The sequence below is a fragment of the Patiria miniata genome, unplaced genomic scaffold (assembly GCF_015706575.1).
Source record: "Patiria miniata isolate m_02_andy unplaced genomic scaffold, ASM1570657v1 HiC_scaffold_4, whole genome shotgun sequence".
NCBI classification, from domain to species: domain Eukaryota; kingdom Metazoa; phylum Echinodermata; class Asteroidea; order Valvatida; family Asterinidae; genus Patiria; species Patiria miniata.
This window is the reverse complement of record NW_024037071.1, coordinates 9,162,547-9,184,774: the sequence shown is the minus strand read 5'-3', so window position 1 is coordinate 9,184,774 and position 22,228 is coordinate 9,162,547. Positions and strand designations below refer to the sequence as shown.

General features: G+C 41.3%; 2 protein-coding genes across 7 annotated transcripts in view; one reads left to right on the top strand and one right to left on the bottom strand.

The window, feature by feature from the left end:
• Positions 1 to 22,228, bottom strand: part of LOC119739804 (solute carrier family 49 member A3-like) — a 35,770-nt gene that overhangs the window by 7,854 nt on the left and 5,688 nt on the right. For 2 of the 5 annotated variants that reach the window (XM_038214883.1, XM_038214886.1), the window contains exons 1-2: positions 18,396 to 18,925; positions 870 to 1,028 (exon numbers count right to left, since the gene is read on the bottom strand). In XM_038214883.1, the coding sequence (XP_038070811.1) occupies positions 870 to 1,028; positions 18,396 to 18,581 (345 nt within the window). In that variant the 5' untranslated portion in view covers positions 18,582 to 18,925. Of the gene's footprint in view, positions 1 to 869; positions 1,029 to 18,395; positions 18,926 to 22,228 lie in introns of those variants that run through there. The other 3 variants (XM_038214885.1, XM_038214884.1, XM_038214882.1) reach the window with 2 other exon arrangements.
• LOC119739805 (monocarboxylate transporter 12-like) lies at positions 5,378 to 14,041 on the top strand. Of its 2 annotated transcripts, none has more exons than XM_038214887.1 (5): positions 5,378 to 5,446; positions 10,125 to 10,453; positions 11,068 to 11,208; positions 11,898 to 12,800; positions 13,273 to 14,041. In XM_038214887.1, the coding sequence occupies exons 2-5, from the start codon at positions 10,243 to 10,245 to the stop codon at positions 13,440 to 13,442; spliced, it is 1,425 nt and encodes a 474-aa protein (XP_038070815.1). In that variant the 5' UTR covers positions 5,378 to 5,446; positions 10,125 to 10,242; the 3' UTR covers positions 13,443 to 14,041. The 2 variants fall into 2 exon arrangements, with proteins under 2 accessions (XP_038070815.1, XP_038070817.1); XM_038214889.1 differs by having other exon boundaries at positions 5,378 to 5,452.

Below are 22,228 nucleotides of genomic sequence, written 5' to 3'. Positions count from 1 at the left end.
TTGGAGAGATTTAGGAGAAACATGCATACAGATAGGTTTATATTAATTAATACATTTTTAAGGATTCGGGTTAATGCGCAATTCAAAGCCTTCCAAATATGTGTCTTGGGTTACAATCCCGCTCGGACTGACATGGATTGGACTTTCACTCTGTATCGGTTTCCTCTGGTTTTCCCTATAGAAAAACACTCCTGGGCTTTCCTCCCACTTCTAAACTGAACCTTTTTTCCCCCTTCTTGGTTCTTCAAGCTCACGAGCTACAATGCTTATTCACTTTAGAAGATTCGCTGGTTTCATTACCACAAAGAATCAAATATGATGCAAAGAGTAATATCAAAAGCATGAGTAGCGTTGCATTTTGTTCGATTGAAGCAACAAAAGTGCTCAAAATCTAAAGAAGGGTGCTAAACAACTAACCTGATGAAGTTTCAGCTCAGCTTCAGCTGTATATTCCGAGAAAAACAGCATTCTAGGATCTCGATTTCAAATCAAAAGTTGCTGAATCATGTTTTGAATTGGGCCTGAATTCAGCGTCCGAGACACGTTCTCACTGAGCCGATTGCAGCTACGCGATGTCGCGCACTGATCCGACGAAATAGCAACCGCGCGCACGTGTGCGTCGTGCCAAAGCTTGCCCGCGCTTCGCCGAATAAAAAAAAACGAACTAACGGAAATTTCCGTTGATTTCTTCAAAATGACAGCTTGCCAGAAAGAATAACTTCAGAGGGAGTTTAGTCCCCTTACTATCTTTCAACCAAGTATGCTTTTCAACAATCTTTACGTCAATTACTTTTTGAATAGCTGCAAATGATGGACTGTAGCTTTTAAGCATATTTCCGTTTGCACTTGCTCTATGAGGGCTAACTTACTCCTGTTCGAATGCCAAACGTATCTAGCACCCATCCTGTGACGAACCCAACGGGCACAGCGACGACGAGGTATATGAGCGACAACCAGTTGACGTCATCGGCAGTCACGTGATAGTAGGCCGCTGTGAAGTTTGTGATGGCAGCGAAGCATATCCATGCCTGGGAAAATATAAAATATGCAACGTGACAGATGGACTTTTTGATATGGAAATCATTCATTTAGCAACACAACCCTGGACGTATTCCAGACGACAAAATGAGGAATGGCTTTTGCAGATTTACAAGACAATTATCCTTTTTTTAAAGACGGCTGTCTTTACAAACATACGTTCTGCGTCAATTTGTCCTCTCATTCAAAATCAATCAAGAACAAGGGCATTGGGTAACCGCCAACATAGCTCAGGTTGGATAGCTCAGTTGGTATCCGGGACGGCAATCCGGAGGTCGCAGGTTCAAACCCATTTCAGTCAATGTCTTTGTTCAACCTTGAAAAAATTATTACAATGCACCAAATCAGTCTTTCTTTGTGGTTTATTTGAAGAAAAAAAATACCTATAAATTTGTGATTTGGCTAACCATGGCATTAATTAATTCTGATACATGTATTGTCTTGTACACAATTTCTGAATATACTTTAGTATACTATTAATAAAACCTCATTCAGACCTAGCCAAAATCACCATGTTTATTATACCTGAATGCTGTAGGCTACTGAGTGGAGCGTGGGCCCGATCCATTTCGGCCTCAGCCGAAAAGTCTATACAGAACAGCACACTATAAATCCGTTTGTGATTCAACCACATTATTTTTTTATATGGGTTGCCCACTAGCATTTGTTTTCTTCTGCAGGCTATGGTAAAGTTGTTTACCTTGATACGCATTCGCGAAACACATCAAATGATTGAATTGTTAAGGTAATACATTAGCAAACAAGGTCCATGTCTGTTCCATGAACAGAACATAGGGCTTTTCCTCATTATGTTAAAAAAAAAATGTTTTGAACATAGTTTCGTGATTTATTAAGCTGTTCTTGTAGCCTGTAGGACTTTAAAATATGCACATTTAAGATGACGTATCGGGACCCATGATGACGTCATTTTGAAATCACCCATTTTTTGTCTGTAACACGTCCCTGCTTATACATAGTTCCAACCCAATCGGACTTACAGTTCTCTAGATATAAAATCTTAAATGATACACATTTAAGTGCATTCGCATCCATATAGCTATATTTAAATATTACTATGATTCGCATCGCATAATTATGAGCTACAATCCTGGCCAAATCTTGGTGGGCATCTTGTTGTCTCTCATTGCGCGGTGTGTGCTCCATCAGCTGGAGAAAACAACATTGACCGGGGGAGCGGGGGAGTGGGTGACCGTGGCAGGCTCGGGAAGTCACGGTTGGCAATCCTGGCCAAAATGGTTGGGGCACTTCCTGGGCATGCTACGGTCACCACTCCCCCGCTCCGATCCCCCGCTCAATGTTGTTCTCTCCAGCTGATGGAGCACACACCGCGCACACAGCCAAATCAAACCATTCCGCCTACATGTGCAAGTCCCTAAGGTTTTCGCTTATTCCGGTTTCCAATTGCAAAGGTAGGCTGGCTGTAGCTGATGTACTTCAGAGGACAATGAATAATTCAGATATTAGGGGGATTTCGGTTGGGGATAATGAACTCGGATATTTAGGGGAATTTCTCGGACCATTCACAATGAACAAAATGTCTGTCTCGGTGTCTGGTCAGATGATTGTATGAGGTCGCCCCTGGTTGATTTGACCCAGATTTTTGTCATACGGCTTTATAAATTTTGTCTTAAAGGGGGGAACTTTACGACTCCAACCAGTTGGCTTGTGCCGCGCGAAGCGCGGCATCCCGCTAGTGTATAAACATGTTGAATAAATGCAGAAGTATGCTGCACCTTTTTCACCGTGCACATTTGCTTTTGCAGTGAGGAATTTGCTTTTGCCGTGGAGAATTTTCTTTTGCCGTGACAGTTGTGGGCCACCGTACCACCGTAATACCGCCCGCATGTAACGGGACCTCTGTGACCGGACTGACCCTAGCCTTGACCAAGGCTATCAGCTTGTTCCCATATGAGCTTGTTCCCGCTACTGCACACGGCGCGCGCAGCAACACAATGTTGTACTATACCGTTAGCCCCAACGACCCTTGCGTGTGCTTTGTGTGCATGTACGTACGCCCCACACTCACTTCCTCAAACAGCCGTACAGTAAGTCGAGGCAGAAGATAGCCTTGACGCAACCGTGTATGCTGAATATGATAATTAGTTCGCGCTATGGCAAATAGTCTTCTCTCATTGGATAACGGCTGACAAAAATATGAATATTTAATAATTGTATAATACTACCAAAGGTTTGTAAACCAGACGGCCTGTGGTAACAATAATTATTGTAAAACACCCCCTTAAAATCTTAAATAATAGTAGAATAATATTTATAAAAGTACACATAGTTTGGGTCGAAAATTAAATGAAAAGGATGAAAAATTAGACCTTCAAAAAACGGCAAACGGTACAAAACCGCACGCCGGCAAAAACGATCTCACCATGCACAGAGGCCACGTTGGGGCCGTCCACTGTAGGCACCGGCCCGGCTGGCGCCATGCAGTGAGACACGCTGCGCTTTCACGTTCAGCGGCAAAAAAGTGCTCACACTATTGAGTATGTATCTACCGCTGACTTTTTTTTTGGGGGGGAGGGGTATCTCTCCTTCAGCAAACTTATTCTGTAAGACTGATTTTAACTTGTATGAACAACTTATAAGTTATATGTCGTATGTACGACTAATATATCGACAGGGTACGACATATTTCGACAGGGTACGACTAATATCATCGACAGGTTACGACATATATGTCGACAGGGTATGACATATCAAACATATGACATAATGTCGACAGGTGCCGGTACGACATATATGTCGTGCATAAGTCGAGTCGACAGGGTACGATATATGTCGCATACGACAAAGTCGTATATATAAGTACGACTTAATATCTCGTGTGTACAAAATATGAATTGCACTCGTATGTTCGACTTGTTTGTCGATTATGTCGTACATACAACATATCTTGTGAGAACGACTTGTATCTCGTACGATTTACATCTACGACTTAAATGTCGTACGTATGTCGTAGGTACGACATACGATTCATACGTACGCGTTAAAATACATGTGTCGTACGTTTGAGATGTACATGTATGTTGCACATGGTACGAATTCAGGGAGAGTTTTTATTTCACCATGTACCTGACAGTTTCGTATATTTCCATCCCAAAGTCAAAAGCTCGTTTCTTGCACTTAATTCATACGGGTGCTTATAGATACGAGTTAACCTGCATTCGATTAAATGGGTACAATTTGACCTGGGTCCGAGTTGACCTATTCCTTACATTCGCTGTCCGGCAGAATAGCACGGGTAGGTAGCGGCGTGATAATGTACGCTGTTGCACCGAGAAAATGTCGGCGGACGGTCTTGAACTGTCCAATTCGCAATACATTGGAAATATATCATTTTGAACAATTGTTCACTCATATAGCGGCATATCTTATTTGTTTGTAATAAAACTGGAGAAATGGTTTAAGGGTGCAGACCAGTAAATCGGTCCGAAATTGCCTGCGCCGGCCAAATCACGATTTGCATGCCCTCAAAATCTTCGGTATTTGAGCATGCTGTGGGCCATGAACTTGAGGGATTGTAAAAAATATGGGTGGAAGCCGTGCACAGGACTGGGAGCTTGCAGTTCTGTGTAATTTTGATGTAATTTGGACCCTAAAAGCGCTCTATTTTGCAATGGAGTGTAGGCATCGTTTTTCAAAATGGCGATGGGCTTCAGGACTATTTTCAGGGGTGATCATCTTCAGATGGAAATTTCTCCTAAAAGTCATCAGTTGACCCCCCGAAAATTGAAAAGAAAATGAAAGATGATGAAATAAGCTTTAATTTGATGTGTGTCTCGAACACTTTGGATAGTTGTGAGTATTTTTCCCGAATTATTGAAGTGGGAGCATTTACCATTGGGGTCTATGGAAGATTATTTACTGGTCTGCTACCTTAAAATGGGACCATGGTTTGAGTGAACATACATGTACGTGGTGTATACAGTAATTTGCGGGTCATGAATATGTATATCGCGGGTCAAAGTTTACGGGCTTTGATTGGATATCGTGTAATATATGCGCATCAGAAATTTTCGGCCGATTTCGGTCGAAACTATAAAGAAACACATAAGAATTCGCCACGGTTGCGTCAAGGCTATCTTCCGCCTCGACTTGCTGTACGTACGGCTGTTTGCGGAAGTGTGTGTGGGGCGTACGTACATGCACACAAAGCACACGCAAGGGTCGTTGAGGCTAACGGTATAGTACAACTAGTGATTGTGTCGCGGCGCGCGCGGTGTGCGGTAGCGGGAACAAGTTCGTATGGGAACAAGCTGATAGCCTTGGTCAAGGCTAGACTGACCCCAAACAACTACTACATTGGACCTTGCTCTATAGTTGACCGTGAGAGGAAGGAATCTCTGCATACATTTAGGTCATTGCTGGATATCCTGTGAGTGTGAGTATTTTGCAATTGATGTTCTTCTCTAAATGCAAAAGCTTTATATGTAGCCTTCGGTAAACCATATAATTAGGAACTGTACCGACAGGAAACTGAACTGATGCTCTATCAGTGAGTTATACCAAAGAAAAATATGGTCTCCGACACCACGAAACGTGCATGGATAACATGGCATGCATTCAACGGGTGTATTGTACTGTGCGTGTGACATTCGCACACATTTTGCGGTTGACCGGAAAACCCTAGCATTAGGGCGATACCATTACCCAGTATGGGTGAATAAACAGTGCCGGGGATGAGGACGTGTGTGCTCATACAGGCCACAGGCCTACGCATGTTTAATTTTTTTTTATTAGTTTTATAACTTTGATTTCATCATGACATCTGACTTTCTACCTTAGAAAAAAAGAAGTAATTGACACAAAACACAAACTTCAATAAACTTAATGAATAACCAGATATAAATAATCGAAAGGAATATTTTGAAAACATAAGTTCTGCGATTTTGTGAAAAACAGATAAAAACCAACTTAAAACAATAGATAAAAACTGAACAATTAATTATGTATAAAATTACACAATAAACAAAACAACAACCCCCATAAAAGGCAACAGTGCACAGCGGAAGATGAACACCACGTGAATTTGCGTTTGCGTCGTACCTACTACTATAATGGTACGATCCAACTGGTGAACAGACGCTCGATATGATTATTGAAAATTTCTACGTAATTCGTTTTCCCGATAAAAGTGAGTAACCATTGAGAACAGGTTTACATCAAATGAAAGCTTGGGAAAAGAACATTCATAATCCACTAGGCCCAAGGCCGCCCGACCACAGGGTAAACAGTGAGGGCTCGCGAAAGAGGCCGAGGGACGGTAAATCGGGTTATTTTCAGCCAAACTCCATTTAAAAAAGTCCAATATTTACAGTTTTTAAACGTTTTTCCCGACGAATGAGTGCATTATTTCAGGGTTTTTTTTCTGTTTTTTTTGTTTCGATGAATATAGTTCCTCAGGTGAAATCCGTTCGGCCCAGCACTGGCATTGTGCGAACGTTTTAGAAAAATTCGTATTTCCAAGAAAAATGGTAGATTTGGCCTATGTACACGGTGCATATTGAGCAGGTGAGACCAAGATTTCCATATACCGTACTTTTCTGCATGTTGCGTCCCGCGCATCGGAACCCAATAACGGCAAGTAAAAATCTTTCTTTTTTAGAAGATTTTCATTCTTAGGTCTCAAAAACCATTAATTTTTGCCAGATTTTAAAGAGAGATGGATCAGTCAGGCCTGCTTTTTAGGGAGATTTTTGAGTGAGAAAGTGAAATTCCGGTAGGAAGTATTTCGTCTATCATCGCCATTTGTGAATCCATAGCGCTAGCGTTGCGGCGACCCCTCAAAATGATGGTGCTATAGAAGGCACGCGGATGCCTTACAACCTCAAATTCTAGAATTAGAGTTTGGAATGCATCCACGTGCCTTTCAAACCACTATTAATTTTGGAGGGTCGCCTTAACGATAATGTTATGGACAAATCCCCGGAACATTGACAGAACTGACTGATGGAAAGTTCTTCCAAATGACAGCATGCCAAGACGGCGGTACGATCTTTAATTTATTATTATTATTATTATTATTATTATTGTTATTATTAATGGTTTATTTTATTAAACTTTCACGGCCAAAAGGCCGAATTGCAGTTTAATTTACACACATTAAAAATCGTTGTATATTAAAATTACAGAGAATTACACCGTGTGGAGGATACATTAAAAAGGTAAATCACAACAAAATACACACAAGTAATAAAAATTAAAATCATTCAAATGCGACTGCGTATTTTACGCAGTCGCAGTCCGCCCACAGAGATGGGGGTGACTGATTAGTGAGTGAGCTTTTGGAAAGTAGGGCCCTATTTCGGTATAGGTTGTTTTTGGCTGAATGAAAATGATCCTATATACCTTGAAAGCAACTTTTTAAAATCATTTTCCATTAATTTGTATTTTTAATGTGGGTATTTGGTATCCACATTGAAAATACAACAATGTACAAATTAATGGAATATGATAAAAAAAAATAGCTTTTAATGTTTATTATAAGTAAGATCTGAGGCTTTGCATGGTGGAGATACTTAATGAAAGGTTTGCGGAAACACCATGGGCGAATAATTTCTCAACTAAGAGAATGGTTCTGAAAGGAACCAGAGGTATTAACTCTGCAAAGCTTTCATTATGTATTGTTTATTATAGGATCATTTGCATTCAGCCAAAAGTAACCTATACCGAAGTACTTTCAAAAAAGCTTACTAATTGACCTAAAGATCGTACTGGTATACAGGGTGAGTAAAAAAAAAGGAAACCAAAATATCAGGACATATTTTTTCTAAAGAAGCTCTGCATGTAGCACTCTCAAAATCTAGTATATGAACGCCCAATTAATAAGCTTTCTTTTTGTACAAGAACCATTCAAATCGCTCATGTACTTTTCAGGTTAACGGAAATTTATTCATTTTTTTTTTAGAGACGGATGGATAAATTGATTACTATAAATATTCAAAAATTAGCAAATCTGCATAAGAATTAAGACACCAAACCATTAAATTAAAAATCAAACATAAAATACACTTAGATGAAACAGGCTCGCTCTGGACCTGACTATCAATCCATGAAGGTAGTCCCACATTAAAAATTAATGTAAAATACATAATGTTAATCCCACATTTAAAATCAAGTCTTCAAAACATGAAATGCACTATAAGATGAGGCAGGGTAACTAACTCTGGGCTGCACCTTTCAATCCATGATTCTAGTCCCACATCAGAAAATTAACTAATTAATGTAAGATACCATGATAGTAGTCCCACAATTAAAAACAAAACATCAAAACATTAAATTCACAGTAAGATGCACAATAGATAGACAGGCTCACTCTGGGCCTGACTTATCAATCCATGATGGTAGTCCCACATCACCATTAATGTAAAATACCATGATGGTATAGTCCCACAATTAAAAACAAACATTAAATGCACAATAAAATGAAATAGGCTCACTCTGGGTCTGACTTTCCAATCAACGATGGTAGCCCCACATTAAAGGGGAAATATGGGCCTCTGTGAAGTTTGCCCGACAGAAGATTTAAAACTAAAAAGGGATTGACTAAAAATATCGATGCTAGGAATGGTGTTCGCAGTGGCGTAGCTACGGGGGAGGGGGGGGGGGGGGCGTGGGGTGGGCGCACGCCCCCATAGAAAGTTCGAGCCCCCAGACGCCCCCTCCCCACTGAAAATTTGGCATCCGTGGAAAAGCACATCCATATCAGTTACCATGATTAGCTACAAGAATATGAACTCCCTTTTCCCCGCGATATTGTGTGTATTTTGTACCAAAACTCATTGCTACAATCCTGGCCAAAAGACCTTGTGTTTGAAATGTTCGGATAACCTTTTACATTTATCTGCCACTTGCCAGAGTGTTACGTGTTGGTGTCCATGTACCTGGTGACTGACCACAAACAAATGACGATCGGTCAGGTCAATGTCAGCGATTGTCAGATTGGATTTTTACTTCTCACTTTCTTAAATTTGATTTTGAATTTCGATGTTGGACATGTGTTATATGAGCATGTGGAAATAAATATTTGGCCACTGACTTCGTTCCCATATTTCTTCCTGTATTCTGATTCGATGTCGTAATAATAAGTGAAGGATTTATATCATGTACTTGGTGATGTTATTATCTCCGCCAAGGAGGATTGTTTAAATCAGATTTGGTTAGTTTGTTTGTTGGTTGGTTTGTCTATTAATAAGATAACTCAAAAAGTTATGGACGGATTTGCATGAATTTTCTTAGGGGTTGTCCTTGGTACAAGTGCAAATCGATTAGATTTTGGAAGTGAACTAAAATGTATGTGTAGCTGATGGCTTTGGAGGGAGATACGCAACGTTTTAACTTATTTCCTGAAGCAAAAAAACACATCGATTGTTGTGTTGTTTATTATTAATTTTTTTTTTGGGGGGGGGGGGGCGTTGGTCCCACCCCTGGATCCACCAATAGCCAAAGGGCGCAGTCACTCTGTCGCCACAACGCGTGTTTTAGGTTGTGTATCGAAGATACAAAACTGGATTTATTTGTTAAAATCATGAACTCGAACACCGTCATCGTGGTCACATCTAAATAATTGAATAGCTTTCCATTGATACAATGCTTGCACTCCTGCAGTCATGGATGGCTGAGAAACATTGAATCCAAGTACAAACACACGACTTGTACTAGTTGGTCTGACTGGAATGAGCTGAACAAACGATGCACATCAAGTCGCATATGTGGATTGCGTGGGCCTCCCCTTTCAACACAGTCCACGTTGACGGTGTATTTGTGTGGACAGTTATTCTGTCTGCTCAAAATAAGCCCAATCTGGATTTTACCTAACACGTCACCAGTGACTCCATGAGTGCAAGTAAGATACTTGTACCATTGGAAAGATGTTACTTGCCTGTTCTGATATCGAAATGATATATTTCAACTTTATCAGAATTGTTGGATTACCCGTTGTTGGGGTTCACTTATAGGAGTTCTATTTTGCTTTATCATCATGCATTTTTAATTTAATGCATGGATCACGAGGTAAACATGAACACTTTTCGTGTGTTTTTCTCTTATAAAAGGTACGACTGCGTGGTTCTTCGGGGCTTCTGATGAATTTGATTCGGAAATGTAGACGGCAGTCTGAAAACCTGACCAAGATGGCGAAGCTGTGAAAAGAAGCACCATATACCATGCGAAATGGCTAAAACACCCGCAATAGAAGTCCCGCCCCCGGATGGAGGTTGGGGACTTATAGTTGCCGTTTCAGCCCACGTCATGTACGCACTGGCGATGGGCATGCTTCGCTGTTCCGGAGTTTTCTACACAAGTTGGCTGCACGAGTTCGAGACTAGCGCCTTACAGACCGCGACAATCGGAAGTGTCGTCGGATGTTGCTCGTTTTTTGGATGTAAGTAGCTACACATCTTTTTCTTACATGTAAATTGATGAATTAAAAGCAGGAGTTGGTAGAAAAAAAGAAAACAAGTAAGGTAAAAGAGAAGGGAAAAAGAAAAGAAGAGACTCGAAGTCAATACTGTACCCTACATTGAATGTATATTTGAGACTGGAAACCTTCGGAAATGGCCTTAAAACGCGCTTATGTACGTATATGAACGGTTTTGAACAGCGCCCCTAGCGTCTAATGATGTCCCCTCCCCTTCGGCCGGTGATTTTTATATGTGCCCCCTCCTTTATTTCTTTGCCCCTCACTTGCCCCCCCCCCCAAAAAAAATAATAATAATAATTTTTTTTTTAGAGTCTGGTGCCGCCCCTGTGTGGAACATATTAATATACATTGTATAGCCTAATAGAACAGCCCTGAGTTCAGTAAAAAAAAAAAAAGCTAATTAATTTTGAAATTATAGTTAAAAAAAGGTCGTCATAGAAAGCTCAGATCAGTATAACGAGGAAACGTATACCCTAATGATGTCATGCATAGAACGACGGTTTTTTCTGATTCTCGTGGGGGAAACGGGAACTCATTTTTTATTCAGAATCTTTTGCCCATTTTTTTTACTCCAGCACCGCTGGCGGCTGTTGTGTGTGGTCGTTATGGCTGCCGCTTCACCGGTATTCTGGGCGGAATGGTAATGGTCGTCGGCTTGTTTGGAAGCTACTGGGTGCGCACTATTTATCAGATGTATGCCGTGTGTGCGATTGCAGGTACAAGTTTCAATATTTGAGCAATTTAAGCCGATTGTCTAAAAAAAAAAGGGAAAACAGATTTTTTTTTCAAATGGATATTTCTAGAATAAGCTCGATCAAGCTCTTCTGGTTGACCAGTGAGTGATTCCTAACGTATCTTACGCATGCGCACTTATACTAGGCAAAAAAGTTACATGTATTGTCAAACTAAATGCAGGTATGGCCTTACATTTTTCTCATGCTCCTGGTACCCGACCATGGCCGCCGCACATTACGATACACGTGGGTATTGATAACCAGCGCTACGTCTAACATTGTCATTTGTCTTATCCTCGTGAAACTGTGTTTGAGCAACTTGAACTATTATAAGGGTAGGCCTAGTTCTTGTGCGACGAGACTAGTTTTGTAGAGTGTGAATGTCTTCCAAACACCAATGTCAAGCATAATATAGTTCTTAAGTTATTATCACAATGTGACTTTGTCCGACATCTTTATGGTCTTTTTCACCAAGAGTTATTGGAATGAAACATTTTACTCAACTTATGTATATGAGTGTGCGAAGTATACGTGCTTTAAGATGATCTAATCTCCAAGCATCCACAGGGTCTTAAAACAGATCTTGTTCAATGAAGAACTACTTTGTCAATGATGGGGTGATAAGCGCAGATGTTTTAGTAATCATCTACTACCTGACTTTTCCCGAGCAGGTTTGGGCATTGCGTTTGTGATAATGGCAGCCAACGTGGTCGTCATCCAGTACTTCAAGAAGTATTTCACGATCGCCAACGGCTTCGTCATGTCTGGCGTAGGCGTGGGGATGATCGTGCAGCCCTTACTGCTGGGGATGCTCAAGGACCAATACGGTTGGCGAGGAGCCATGCTGATTTTCGCCAGCATCACCGGCAACATCTGCGTCGCTGCTGTGGTGTTCCGGCCTCTGCAGCCGGGACGGAAACACGTTGAGTACCCTCAGGTCGGCGAAAGCCGCCAAAGTGAGGAACGTCCTTCCACATCAGCCCTCCTAGAACTGGAAGGCTGTGATAACAAGGGGAGGAATGATACCTTACCAAGCGAGGAGGAAGCTCTTCGTGCCCAAGACTCCAACGAGAAGGCACCCCTCCGTTGTGTTTCCAAAGTGTTCTCCTCTCTTGGATTCAGTTTGTTCCGCAGGAATTTTAGGTTCGCGCTCTTCTGTCTCATTCAGGTGCAGCTCAACATTTCCTACGCGGCTTTTCTTGTCTTCATCGTGCCGCGGGCTGAGAGCATCGACGTGGGGGTGACCAGCGCGGCCACCCTGCTGAGCATCATAGGCTTCGGTAGCCTGATCGGACGGTTGGCCAGTGGCTGCCTGATCAACCCTAAACTGACGGCAGAGGTGGTCTTTTCCGGCTCTACACTCACCTGCTTCGTCGGGGTGCTGGCCGCGCAGTTCGGCAGCTACGGGGCGCTTGCTGCTTCGGCAGGCCTTATGGGGCTGGGAACTGGCGTGATGAAGTCGGCCCATAACGTGCTGGTACGGGATTTGGTCGGAGTGGCGTGTTACGGCCAGGGACTGGGAATGGCGGATATCTTCCGGGGAATCGGTGACTTGCTGGGACCCGTGATAGCAGGTAAGCCGATCTTTGTAATAGAAGCGTACGGGAAAATCGTAACTAAGTTTGTAAATTGTGAGCAGAGCAGATGCACAAGTGCGTTTGTACATCTGCAGTAGACACTTTAAACGGCTCAATTTTTGAACAGTTAGTAGCGCTTCCTTGATTAAATAGCAAATCGTAAATTAAGATGAAGCACCGACGTCGTATTGAAAGCACTCTGTGCACCCTGCTGCAAAACTTCACAAGCTTGTTCGGTTGAGACTCAAACCCATGACCTTCTGCTTACTGGTGCAGACGTCTTAACAACCCAACCACCTAGCATGCATGCCAGGGGCGGCTGGTCGATTCGCTGTCAAAATTCCACCATCCAGAAGTCGCTTTTAGGGTTAGGGTTATGGTTGTACATGTATAGGTATCCCAGTTTAACATGAAGTTCACGGCATTCATCTCAATAATATTTTTCCCTCCGAATACCATCTAATAACAGGCCGGCTGTATGACGACAAGAGAAGTTACGCTGTCATGTTCTACGTCATAGCTGCTCTCTTTCTGGCAATCATCTTCCAAATGGCCGTGCTCATGCCGGTTCTGAAGAAGCTAGACTCGGCCATCCGCCAAAACTCGAAACGGAATACGGAGTCTGAACACAGTGTTTAGACCTATCTGAACACAGATATGCTATTTTTTTTGTTAGATTTAAAACACTACTGGCGGAAAGATTGTGCTACCTAACTCTGATAAGAAGAACACTGTTAATACAACAGCCTGCTTACAACAAGGAAAATGTTAGGCCCTAAGTCTTTGTTTTTCTTTTTCCCCCTTTGTTTTCATTACTGATAATACAAGGTACGTGTTGTAACAAGGTAATTTGTTTAGTCCCAAGGACCTTGTTATAAAGTAGTTCGACTGTATACCGATCCTAGTTATCCCAGTTTTGTAATTACACTTTAACAACATTTGCTTTGGCTGTAATTTTCAGAAATGGATAGATTGGGGGGTTAGTATTTTATAGCACATAATTATTGTAATACACTGATCTGTTAAGTCTTGTGTTCATAGATGCTGGAAAAAAAACAAGAAAATACATGCTGTTTTGTATAGTCTGGTTGCCTGGCCCTACTTCAGACGAAATGGAGAAATTTATAGACGCCGGGCAATTGTCAGGTCAGAAAGCGAGACTAGATGGCTTGTACCCGTTCACGGGATGTGTAACCGATTGCAAACAAAATGTGGACTAACTGAATTTGATAAAATTGGGAGCGGTATTTGGAAAAAAGTCTTCTTTTTTTACAACGATGGAAATCGAAAAAAAAAAATCAACTTTTCTTGGAAATCACAGCACAGCAGGTGCCATGATTTCACTGTACGATTGAGACTAGACAACCAAGTAAGGTATTGCATATAAAAATGGTTCGTTTTGTATTTTGGTGTTTGCAAAAATATGTATTATTGTTACCTCTAAGTGACGTGTTTAGACCTTTTCAAGACGCACTAGTAATGGGCGCTCAGGCATGGAATCGATCCAGTAATGCCAAAGTAAACCGCGTCATTGCAATACGACTTCACTGATGCAAGCTTTATATTGGAATTTAGTTGTCAAAAGTAGGATTTATAGGCTTACTTCAAAATACAGATAACCTTCTTCGGCCAATATTTTTTTAAAACTAGGACCATGCAGGATTCGCGTTTTGTGTTCTTCAATTACAAAAGGGTATTTTATGCTTTCACGATTTTTGGATGCTTGGTACTTTTTGTGTTTACATTGGAAATACATGTTTATGCAAGGGTAATGGTTTATTTATTAAATTGAAATGCAATTTGTATGCATGGATTCACGTGAATATGACGACATGAAAGCCTGAATTATTGCATGAAATATTCAATATTCCCGTGTTTTATTTCCTGGGTTTCGTACTAAGGTAACTGTCCTTTGTCGAGGATGAGGGCGCTATTTACATTTTGGGATGGTCATTATTCACAAGGAATTCGAATGTGTAGAAATCTTTGACGGTGAAACCCGCTCTTAAAAAAAGTCAAACAAACAAAGACTAAAATCGTTAATTAATAGTTTGGTGTGTTGTCTTATTAAAACCGCTGCATATAGTAACACCTTTTCGATTTTATCGGATCATCGGGCCATCTTACACAGGTGCCGTGCGCTGAAAAATCGGACTGATCCGACCGTACACCGGGCGATCCGACCGGATGAAATCAAACATGTTTGAGTTTTTCGCATCCGATTTCACCTGATCCGATGTCACCGGAAAGGTGTGCATACAACACTCCGATTTCACCGGACGCGATGTTTATGTTGACCAATCAGAATCACGAAGGAAGTGACATGATTAATTGACGGCTGTCTTTTTGTCATAATGGGACTGGTCGCAATGACCATAATGCGCACGCGTCAGTTGTAACGGAATGGTTCTCTGACTTAATTTCCCTTTAAAAAAAAATTAATGAGAAGAAAAGGTTGAATTTCATTTATCGATCAATAGGAGTTGATAAAACACAATTATGGGTACAAAATTCATCTTTGAAGAAAAAATGACAATGTAAAATTCCCTCCAGGAATTTAACCTCCAGCATTCAGATCAGCGATTTAACGCACACGCCACATCAGCGAGACCACACTAACCGTCGTGGAATATAAGCTGCAAGGGTGCAGATCAGTATTAGGCCGAAAATTGCCTACACGGCCAAATCACAATTTGTGTACCCTCAAATTATTTGCTATTTATTAGAGCATTTTGTGGGCCATAAACTTGAAGGTTTTCAAAAAAGATGGGTGGAAGCCAAGCACAGGAGTGTGAGCTCGTATTTCTGTAAAATTCTCAAGAAATTGCGCCTTAAAATTGCTCTATTGTGCAACAGAGCGCTCGCATCATTTTTCAAACTTGGGGTGGGCCACAGGACTACTTTTCGGGGTGATAATTTTTTGATGTCATTTTCTCCCAAGTTATCAAATAACGGAAAATGAAAGATTATGGAATAAGCTTTCATATGATGGGTGTGTCAAACACATTGGAGGGTTGTTTTTAATATTTGTTGGAAGAGTATACGCGTAATTATCACTGAAGTCCATGGGAGTCAATTTGCAGGTCTGCACCCACAAGAAACTATTCCAAAGCAGGCGACATATTTAGTTGTTCACTTGATATGTGGTAAATAATTGTTGATTGGTCATCATGTGACTGTTCATTGTGTGATCGATTATATAACGGAATCGGTCATGTGTGCGGTTAACGTTTCGGTCTCCGCAAAGGTGAAAAACCCGTATACCGGTGAACCGGTAAAATCGGAAAGGTGTGCGCCGACATGTACATGTATATAGGATAGTAATGTTCTTTTCTTCATTTGAAGCAACATGATTGCTCAAACACTTAAGCAAGGTGCATGATAAGAACTAACTCGTTAAAATTTTAGCCCAGTTGATATTAGAAAACAGAGAAAACGTTGTGTTTTTTTTTTGGGGGGGGGGGGTATTTCCAAAAAGTGAAAATTCACTCCATTCGAGTGACAATGCACTCCAACAGTTGGAAACTAGGGACCAGACGTTTTAGAGTGAAATTCCTTCAATCGTAAAGATCGAGTTTTCACTCGAGCTTCGTCTGAAGAGATTCTTTTTTCAGACTATTTCAATCAAACATGAGAGTGATTTTCACTCAAAATCGTTTAGTCCCTAATATCACTCTTTGGGATTTAGAGAATTCGTGACTGGATTCCGTTGCGTACGCACGTGGGCACACCGTTTTTTAGAACCATCTTCAATATTTGTTTTCTTCCAAACGATACCATTTCTGGCGGAATAACTGCACAGGGTATTAGGTACAGGTACAGCCCCTATCTTCACTTTGAGCAAGGGGCGTTCCTAGATAATTTTCAGTCGGTACATGCGCTTCCTGGTGATTAACAATGTTCCCTATAGGTGCCTTTAAGGGACATTTTACAATATTATCATCACGGTGACGTCTGTAAATGTGCAGCACACGGGCTTTGCTCAGTGACTACATCGTAACGTGTTAATAATTGTTGTTCGGCATTTTGAGTGGTTTGGTGATTCAAGCCAATACCAACAATCCCCAGGCCATCAGAAAGTAGTTGTTGGTAGGTTCGCATAAGTGCGCCAACTCTACGGTACGTTTCTGTAGGTTGATTGTTCTTGTGTATCCAATCAGTTGAAGGCGCTGTTTGCGAAACGTTGTTGATGCTGGTGGCACTTTACTTCGGTGATAAAGGGAAATATGTGTCATTTATCAGAAAAATTATAAGGCATCGGAAAAAAAAGGTCAGAATTCTCCGAATCCTTTCCCTGCAACGTTTCGTTTCCGTTAATGGGTTGTAATTTTTTTGTAGGGTGTTAGGATTAGGCTCGATACAAAACGAAAGTTAAATCTGGTTTCAGTCCATATGCATGGCATCTTGCGATAACAATGCAGTATAGTACATGGTAGATTCAGCAGTATTATGGTGCTATCTACCTCACATTTCAAAAATGGAATGCAAGGAGTCAGGGAAATTCCCCAGGATACTAAGAAATATTGCTTTCACGCACGGAATAGGGAAATGATACGTACTCCCCAATTCATAAATCAGGTTTTTCCCCCATAACTCCAACATATTGCGTCCAACGCAATCAATTGTTACCGAAAGATAAACTAACCCCGCGAAACGAGAGCCATAGATTAAACATTTTAATAAATTGTTAATACGTCTGGTGTTCCGGATGGTGTGATTGGTTGCCATAGCAACACGCGTGGTCACACCCGAAATTCAAAACCACCGCACTATACATGATAGCGCGTCTGCAACATCTGATTTTTGCAGCATTATTAAAATGCTGCTTATGATATTGCGCTCGTTAATGCATGTAATTATTACATTCGTGAAGTTAATATATAACTTCTAGCAGGCTGGGCACATTATGTATGTAGTCGTGACCCGGCATCCCACAGCGCAATCCTGCTTCGGATATCATAAATGATTTATTTATTGATTTAGATTTTTGCTTTTGAAGCGTATCTCGGTTTGGGGGCTGGGGAGGACCTATAACCAGCATTGTCTGAAAGTAGACATGATTTATGACAGGTTTGGGGAAGGGGTTGCTCAAAATAAGAATTTACTTAGTCCCACAGTTCGTTTGAGAAAAAGATGATGTCCTGGAACTAGGTATGCATTTCCAAAGCCCACCAGTTTTTGAAAAATTAATGAACACCGGATTTGCCAAAAATAATAATAATAATAATAAAAAGAAAAATAGTGATTCACCTGCTGTGCACACGCTCTGTCAATAATATAAATGTATTAATATAAGTACCACACTGGCCCTTGGCCACGCCTCGGGTAACCGCTATCCCATGCACCCCTCGGGTGTTAAAAACGCACAATCTCACATCACAGCTGTCAACAATATTGTTAAAAAATAATGTACATGTATACAGTACGTCAAATTTAGGTTGCACAATATTCTGCGATTATTGAAATGGTCTGCTTAATTTTATGGATCTATTCATGAAACCTCCATTGTGTACGAAGAGGCTTTCCCCATGCCACACGCACGCAGGACACTGTCATCATGTGTACATGTACACGTACAGGCTATATACTCACCATGGCGTTTGAGAAGTTCAATACCGATAAGGTGGCCAACACCCACCATCTCATCTTGTACAACCTGTAGCTAGGCTTGCCCCCTCCGTCCACTAGTTCCACGTTGACATGGGTCGGTGAGCCGTTTCGGTCCATATCAAACTCCTCGGTAGACGGAGTGCTCATTTCTATTCCAAGATTCTCCATGTTCGGATCGGTTCGTTGTCAACATACACTCGGACCTGTGTGTCTGCGTTTGTTTATCCCGTATTCCCGTAGTACATGTACATGTACATGTACATGCTCACACGCCGATTTCTCGTACACAACACGTGCTAACACTGTACCCGCTTGTCACACGCTTCCAAAACACGGTGATAATATATTACAACCGATTCAAATGTTCCTATTCAAGACGATGATTACTCATCATGCATAGCACAGTCACGCCACATATCTGGCCAATTATTAAACAATATTAAGAATGCGAAGGGAATTCTGCCAATGCTATTGAATATGCCCGGCCCCGAGCGAGCGTGTGGGCGTGGCTCTGTACACGCTACAAAAATCGACCTTTGTAACCAGTGAAAATACTAGCCGGTGCGTGGCCAGTCTAGGCTGCGCTATTGTGTGAAGCCATTCATAAGTAAGCTAAGCAAATATTCGGCCTTGGCAAAACCACAGCGCATGAGCAGAAATTATAATAATTCTCACTGAGCAATCTCAATAAGCCTATTAGTCTGGATCCCAGACCAAAGATTCTGACTATTCCGATGAATCTAAGGTCAGGCAGCCGCCACGGCAAGTGACTATACAAACGGGAGGAATGCCTCCCGTTTTCCGTCGACATTGCCTGGGTATTTACTTAATAAAAAAAAACCCATGAGTTGATTATATTCATTACGTGCATTAAAAAACAATTGAATTTCAACGTACATGTTCAGGTCATCATAATATGCATTTGGATCGTGCCAGCGCGAGCTTTGCTTGTTTTGAATCTGACGACGGTTACTAAGTGTATTTCAAATCTTGACGTCCTCTCCATTTCGGCTTCGCCTGCTTTTTGGGTTCCTATCTTGAAGGCTCCAGCCCAACATCAACAGCTCAACAGCTTAATGTTTTTCTTACAGGGAAATCAAAATGTAGTGATATATGAAACAAGTGATTTTGTTTGTAATTTGATCGGGACATTAAATGCTTTAATGATAAAGCCAAAGCGGAAACGAAGTCGAGCTTTTAAAAAGGGCCATCATGTTTATTTGTTAACCCGGTGGTGGCTGCCTGACCTACTATAACATAGACGTTGGGGCGTCGGAGAATTTTCAGGTCAGAGAAACAGACTAAAATGTGTTTTTTTTTTTGAGGTATGGCCGACACAAAAGAAAGTATCATACCAGTAAATAAACTGCAATAGACTTCAGTGATAATTACGCACACCATCCAAAATTATTTAAAATGCTCATAACTCTCCAAGTGGTTTGAGACACGCATCAATTTAAACGTATTAATCAAAGCTTATTTCATCAGCTGTCATTTTTTCTTCAATTTTTTGGGGGTTACCCAATGACTCCTGGGAGAAAATTCTATCCAAAGATGATCACCTCTAAAAGTATTGGGGTAAGTAGGGGGGGGGGGGAAGTGTGGTAATAGTGATGATGTGTTGTACATACGTGTAAGGACAATTGTTGGCATTAAAAAAATTTGACACCTACACGTTGGCAAATCAGCCTGAATGCTGATCCCCTTCCATCAAGCTCATCCCCAGCCCTACCTTCAGCCTCCCTTACCTTCTTCAAGAGCGAGCCATAAAATTCACAAAAAAATATAAATGGTAAAAAGGTGCACACGTCAATAAATGAGATATCTTCTTTTTTTTAGATCTGGAAGCGCCACATGCAGAACGTCTTCCAAACATAGGGCCACCATTTGGTTTCCTTTTTGGACTATCTATGGTTGCAGGCCAGTAATCGGTCCAAAATCGCCTACGCCGGCCATATCACGATCTGCATGCCCTCAAATTCTTCGTTATTTGAGCATATTGTGGGCCATGAACTTGAGGGTTTGTAAAAAAAAAAGATGTGGGCGTAAGCCGTGCACAGGACTGTGAGCTTGTAGTTCTCTGCAATTTGGATGAAGTTGGAGCCCTAAAACTGAGCGCTCTTTTTTGCAATGGAGTGTACGGTTTTCAAAATGGCGATGGACTTCAGGACCATCTTAAGGGGTGATCATCTTCCGATGGAAATTTCTCCTAAAAGTCATCAGTTAACCCCCGAAAATTGAAAAGAAAATGAAAGATGATTTAATTAGCTTTAATTTGATGTGTGTCTCGAATACCTTGGAGAGTTGTGAGTATTTTTTGCTGAATTTTTGAAGAGGGGGCATTTATCATTGGGGTCTATGGCAGTTTATTTACTGGTCTGCAACCCTATAGGCGTAGCCAGCGGTGGGGGGGGGGGGGGATTTACCCCCGATGCCCTTTTCCATTCAAATGCCATTTTTCATCAGCGCTTACCCCTGCCCCCCCCCCCCCATATTGTAAAGAGTGCCCCTCCTTTGTTTGAACAAGTGCCCTTTTCACAACAAAAGTGCCCTTTTTAGTGCCAGCGGGTGTTTTTTTTTAAATTTCGCACAAATTGCCCTGTAAACCCCCACATGGTAATTGCAGGCCAGTAAATCGGTCCAAAATTGCCTACGCCGTCCAAATCACGATTTGCATGCCCTCAAATTCTTCGGTATTTGAGCATGTTGTGGGCCATGAACTTGAGGGTTTGTAAAAAAAATATGGGTGGGAGCCGTGCACAGGATAGGACTGTGAGCTTGAAGTTCTGTGCAATTTGGATGAAAATAGGGCCCTAAAATCGCTCTAGTTTGCAATGGAGTGTAGGCATCGTTTTTCAAAAAGGCGATGGGCTTCAGGACTATTTTAAGGGGTGATCATCTTCGGATGGAAATTTCTCCTAAAAATCATTGGTTTACCCCCCTCAAAAAAAAAAAAATTGAAAAGAAAATGAAAGATGATGAAATAAGGTTTAATTTGATATGTATCTTGAACACCTTGGAGAGTTGTAAGTATTTTTCCTGAATTTCTGAAGTGGGGGCATTTATCATTGGGGTTTATGACAGCTTATTTACTGGTCTGCAACCATACCGTCCGTAGTGTGTATATCCGTTTTGAACAGCGCCCCCATCGACAGATGGTACAAGCCTCCTCCCTCCACTATCAGTTGGGTGGGAAGAAGGGGGTATCGTGCGCCCTCGGAAATCAATTTCTAATCGACGTCTCTAGGTCAGGAAAAATACCTAGAAAACGATTTAGTATGTTAAGAACTTGAAAAATGTCCCATGTATTGTTTTTATGCAAATTAGTGCCGCCATTACCGATTTTTTTTTTTCACTGTATCTCAGCCAATATTGCAGATAACTGAACGAATAAAATGTGTCTTAACCTATGTTTTCAGGGTCAGAGATCACAATAAGACTGTTCAGTTCTGGAAGTGATTACATGTGTCTGTGGCATAGGAATATGCAAATTAGTGCCGCCTTTACCGAAAAATCATTTTTTGGGGGGCCATATCTCGGCCAATATTGCTCATAACTACACAAGTAAGGTGTCTAAACCCATGTTTTAAGTGTCAAGTTTCATTCTTAGACCATTCCAAAAGTATATGTAAGTCAAGTGTGTCCTTGGCATACGGTAAATATGTAAATTCTAAAGTGCTGGTTTATCAGAAATTTGCTTTTTTAGCCAATATCTCAGCCAATATTTCAGCTAATGTCCACAGAGGGGTTTTTGAGGGCGATACTTTCGCAATTTTACTTTCAATTTCCGATTCTTTTCCCTATTCCAGATAAGC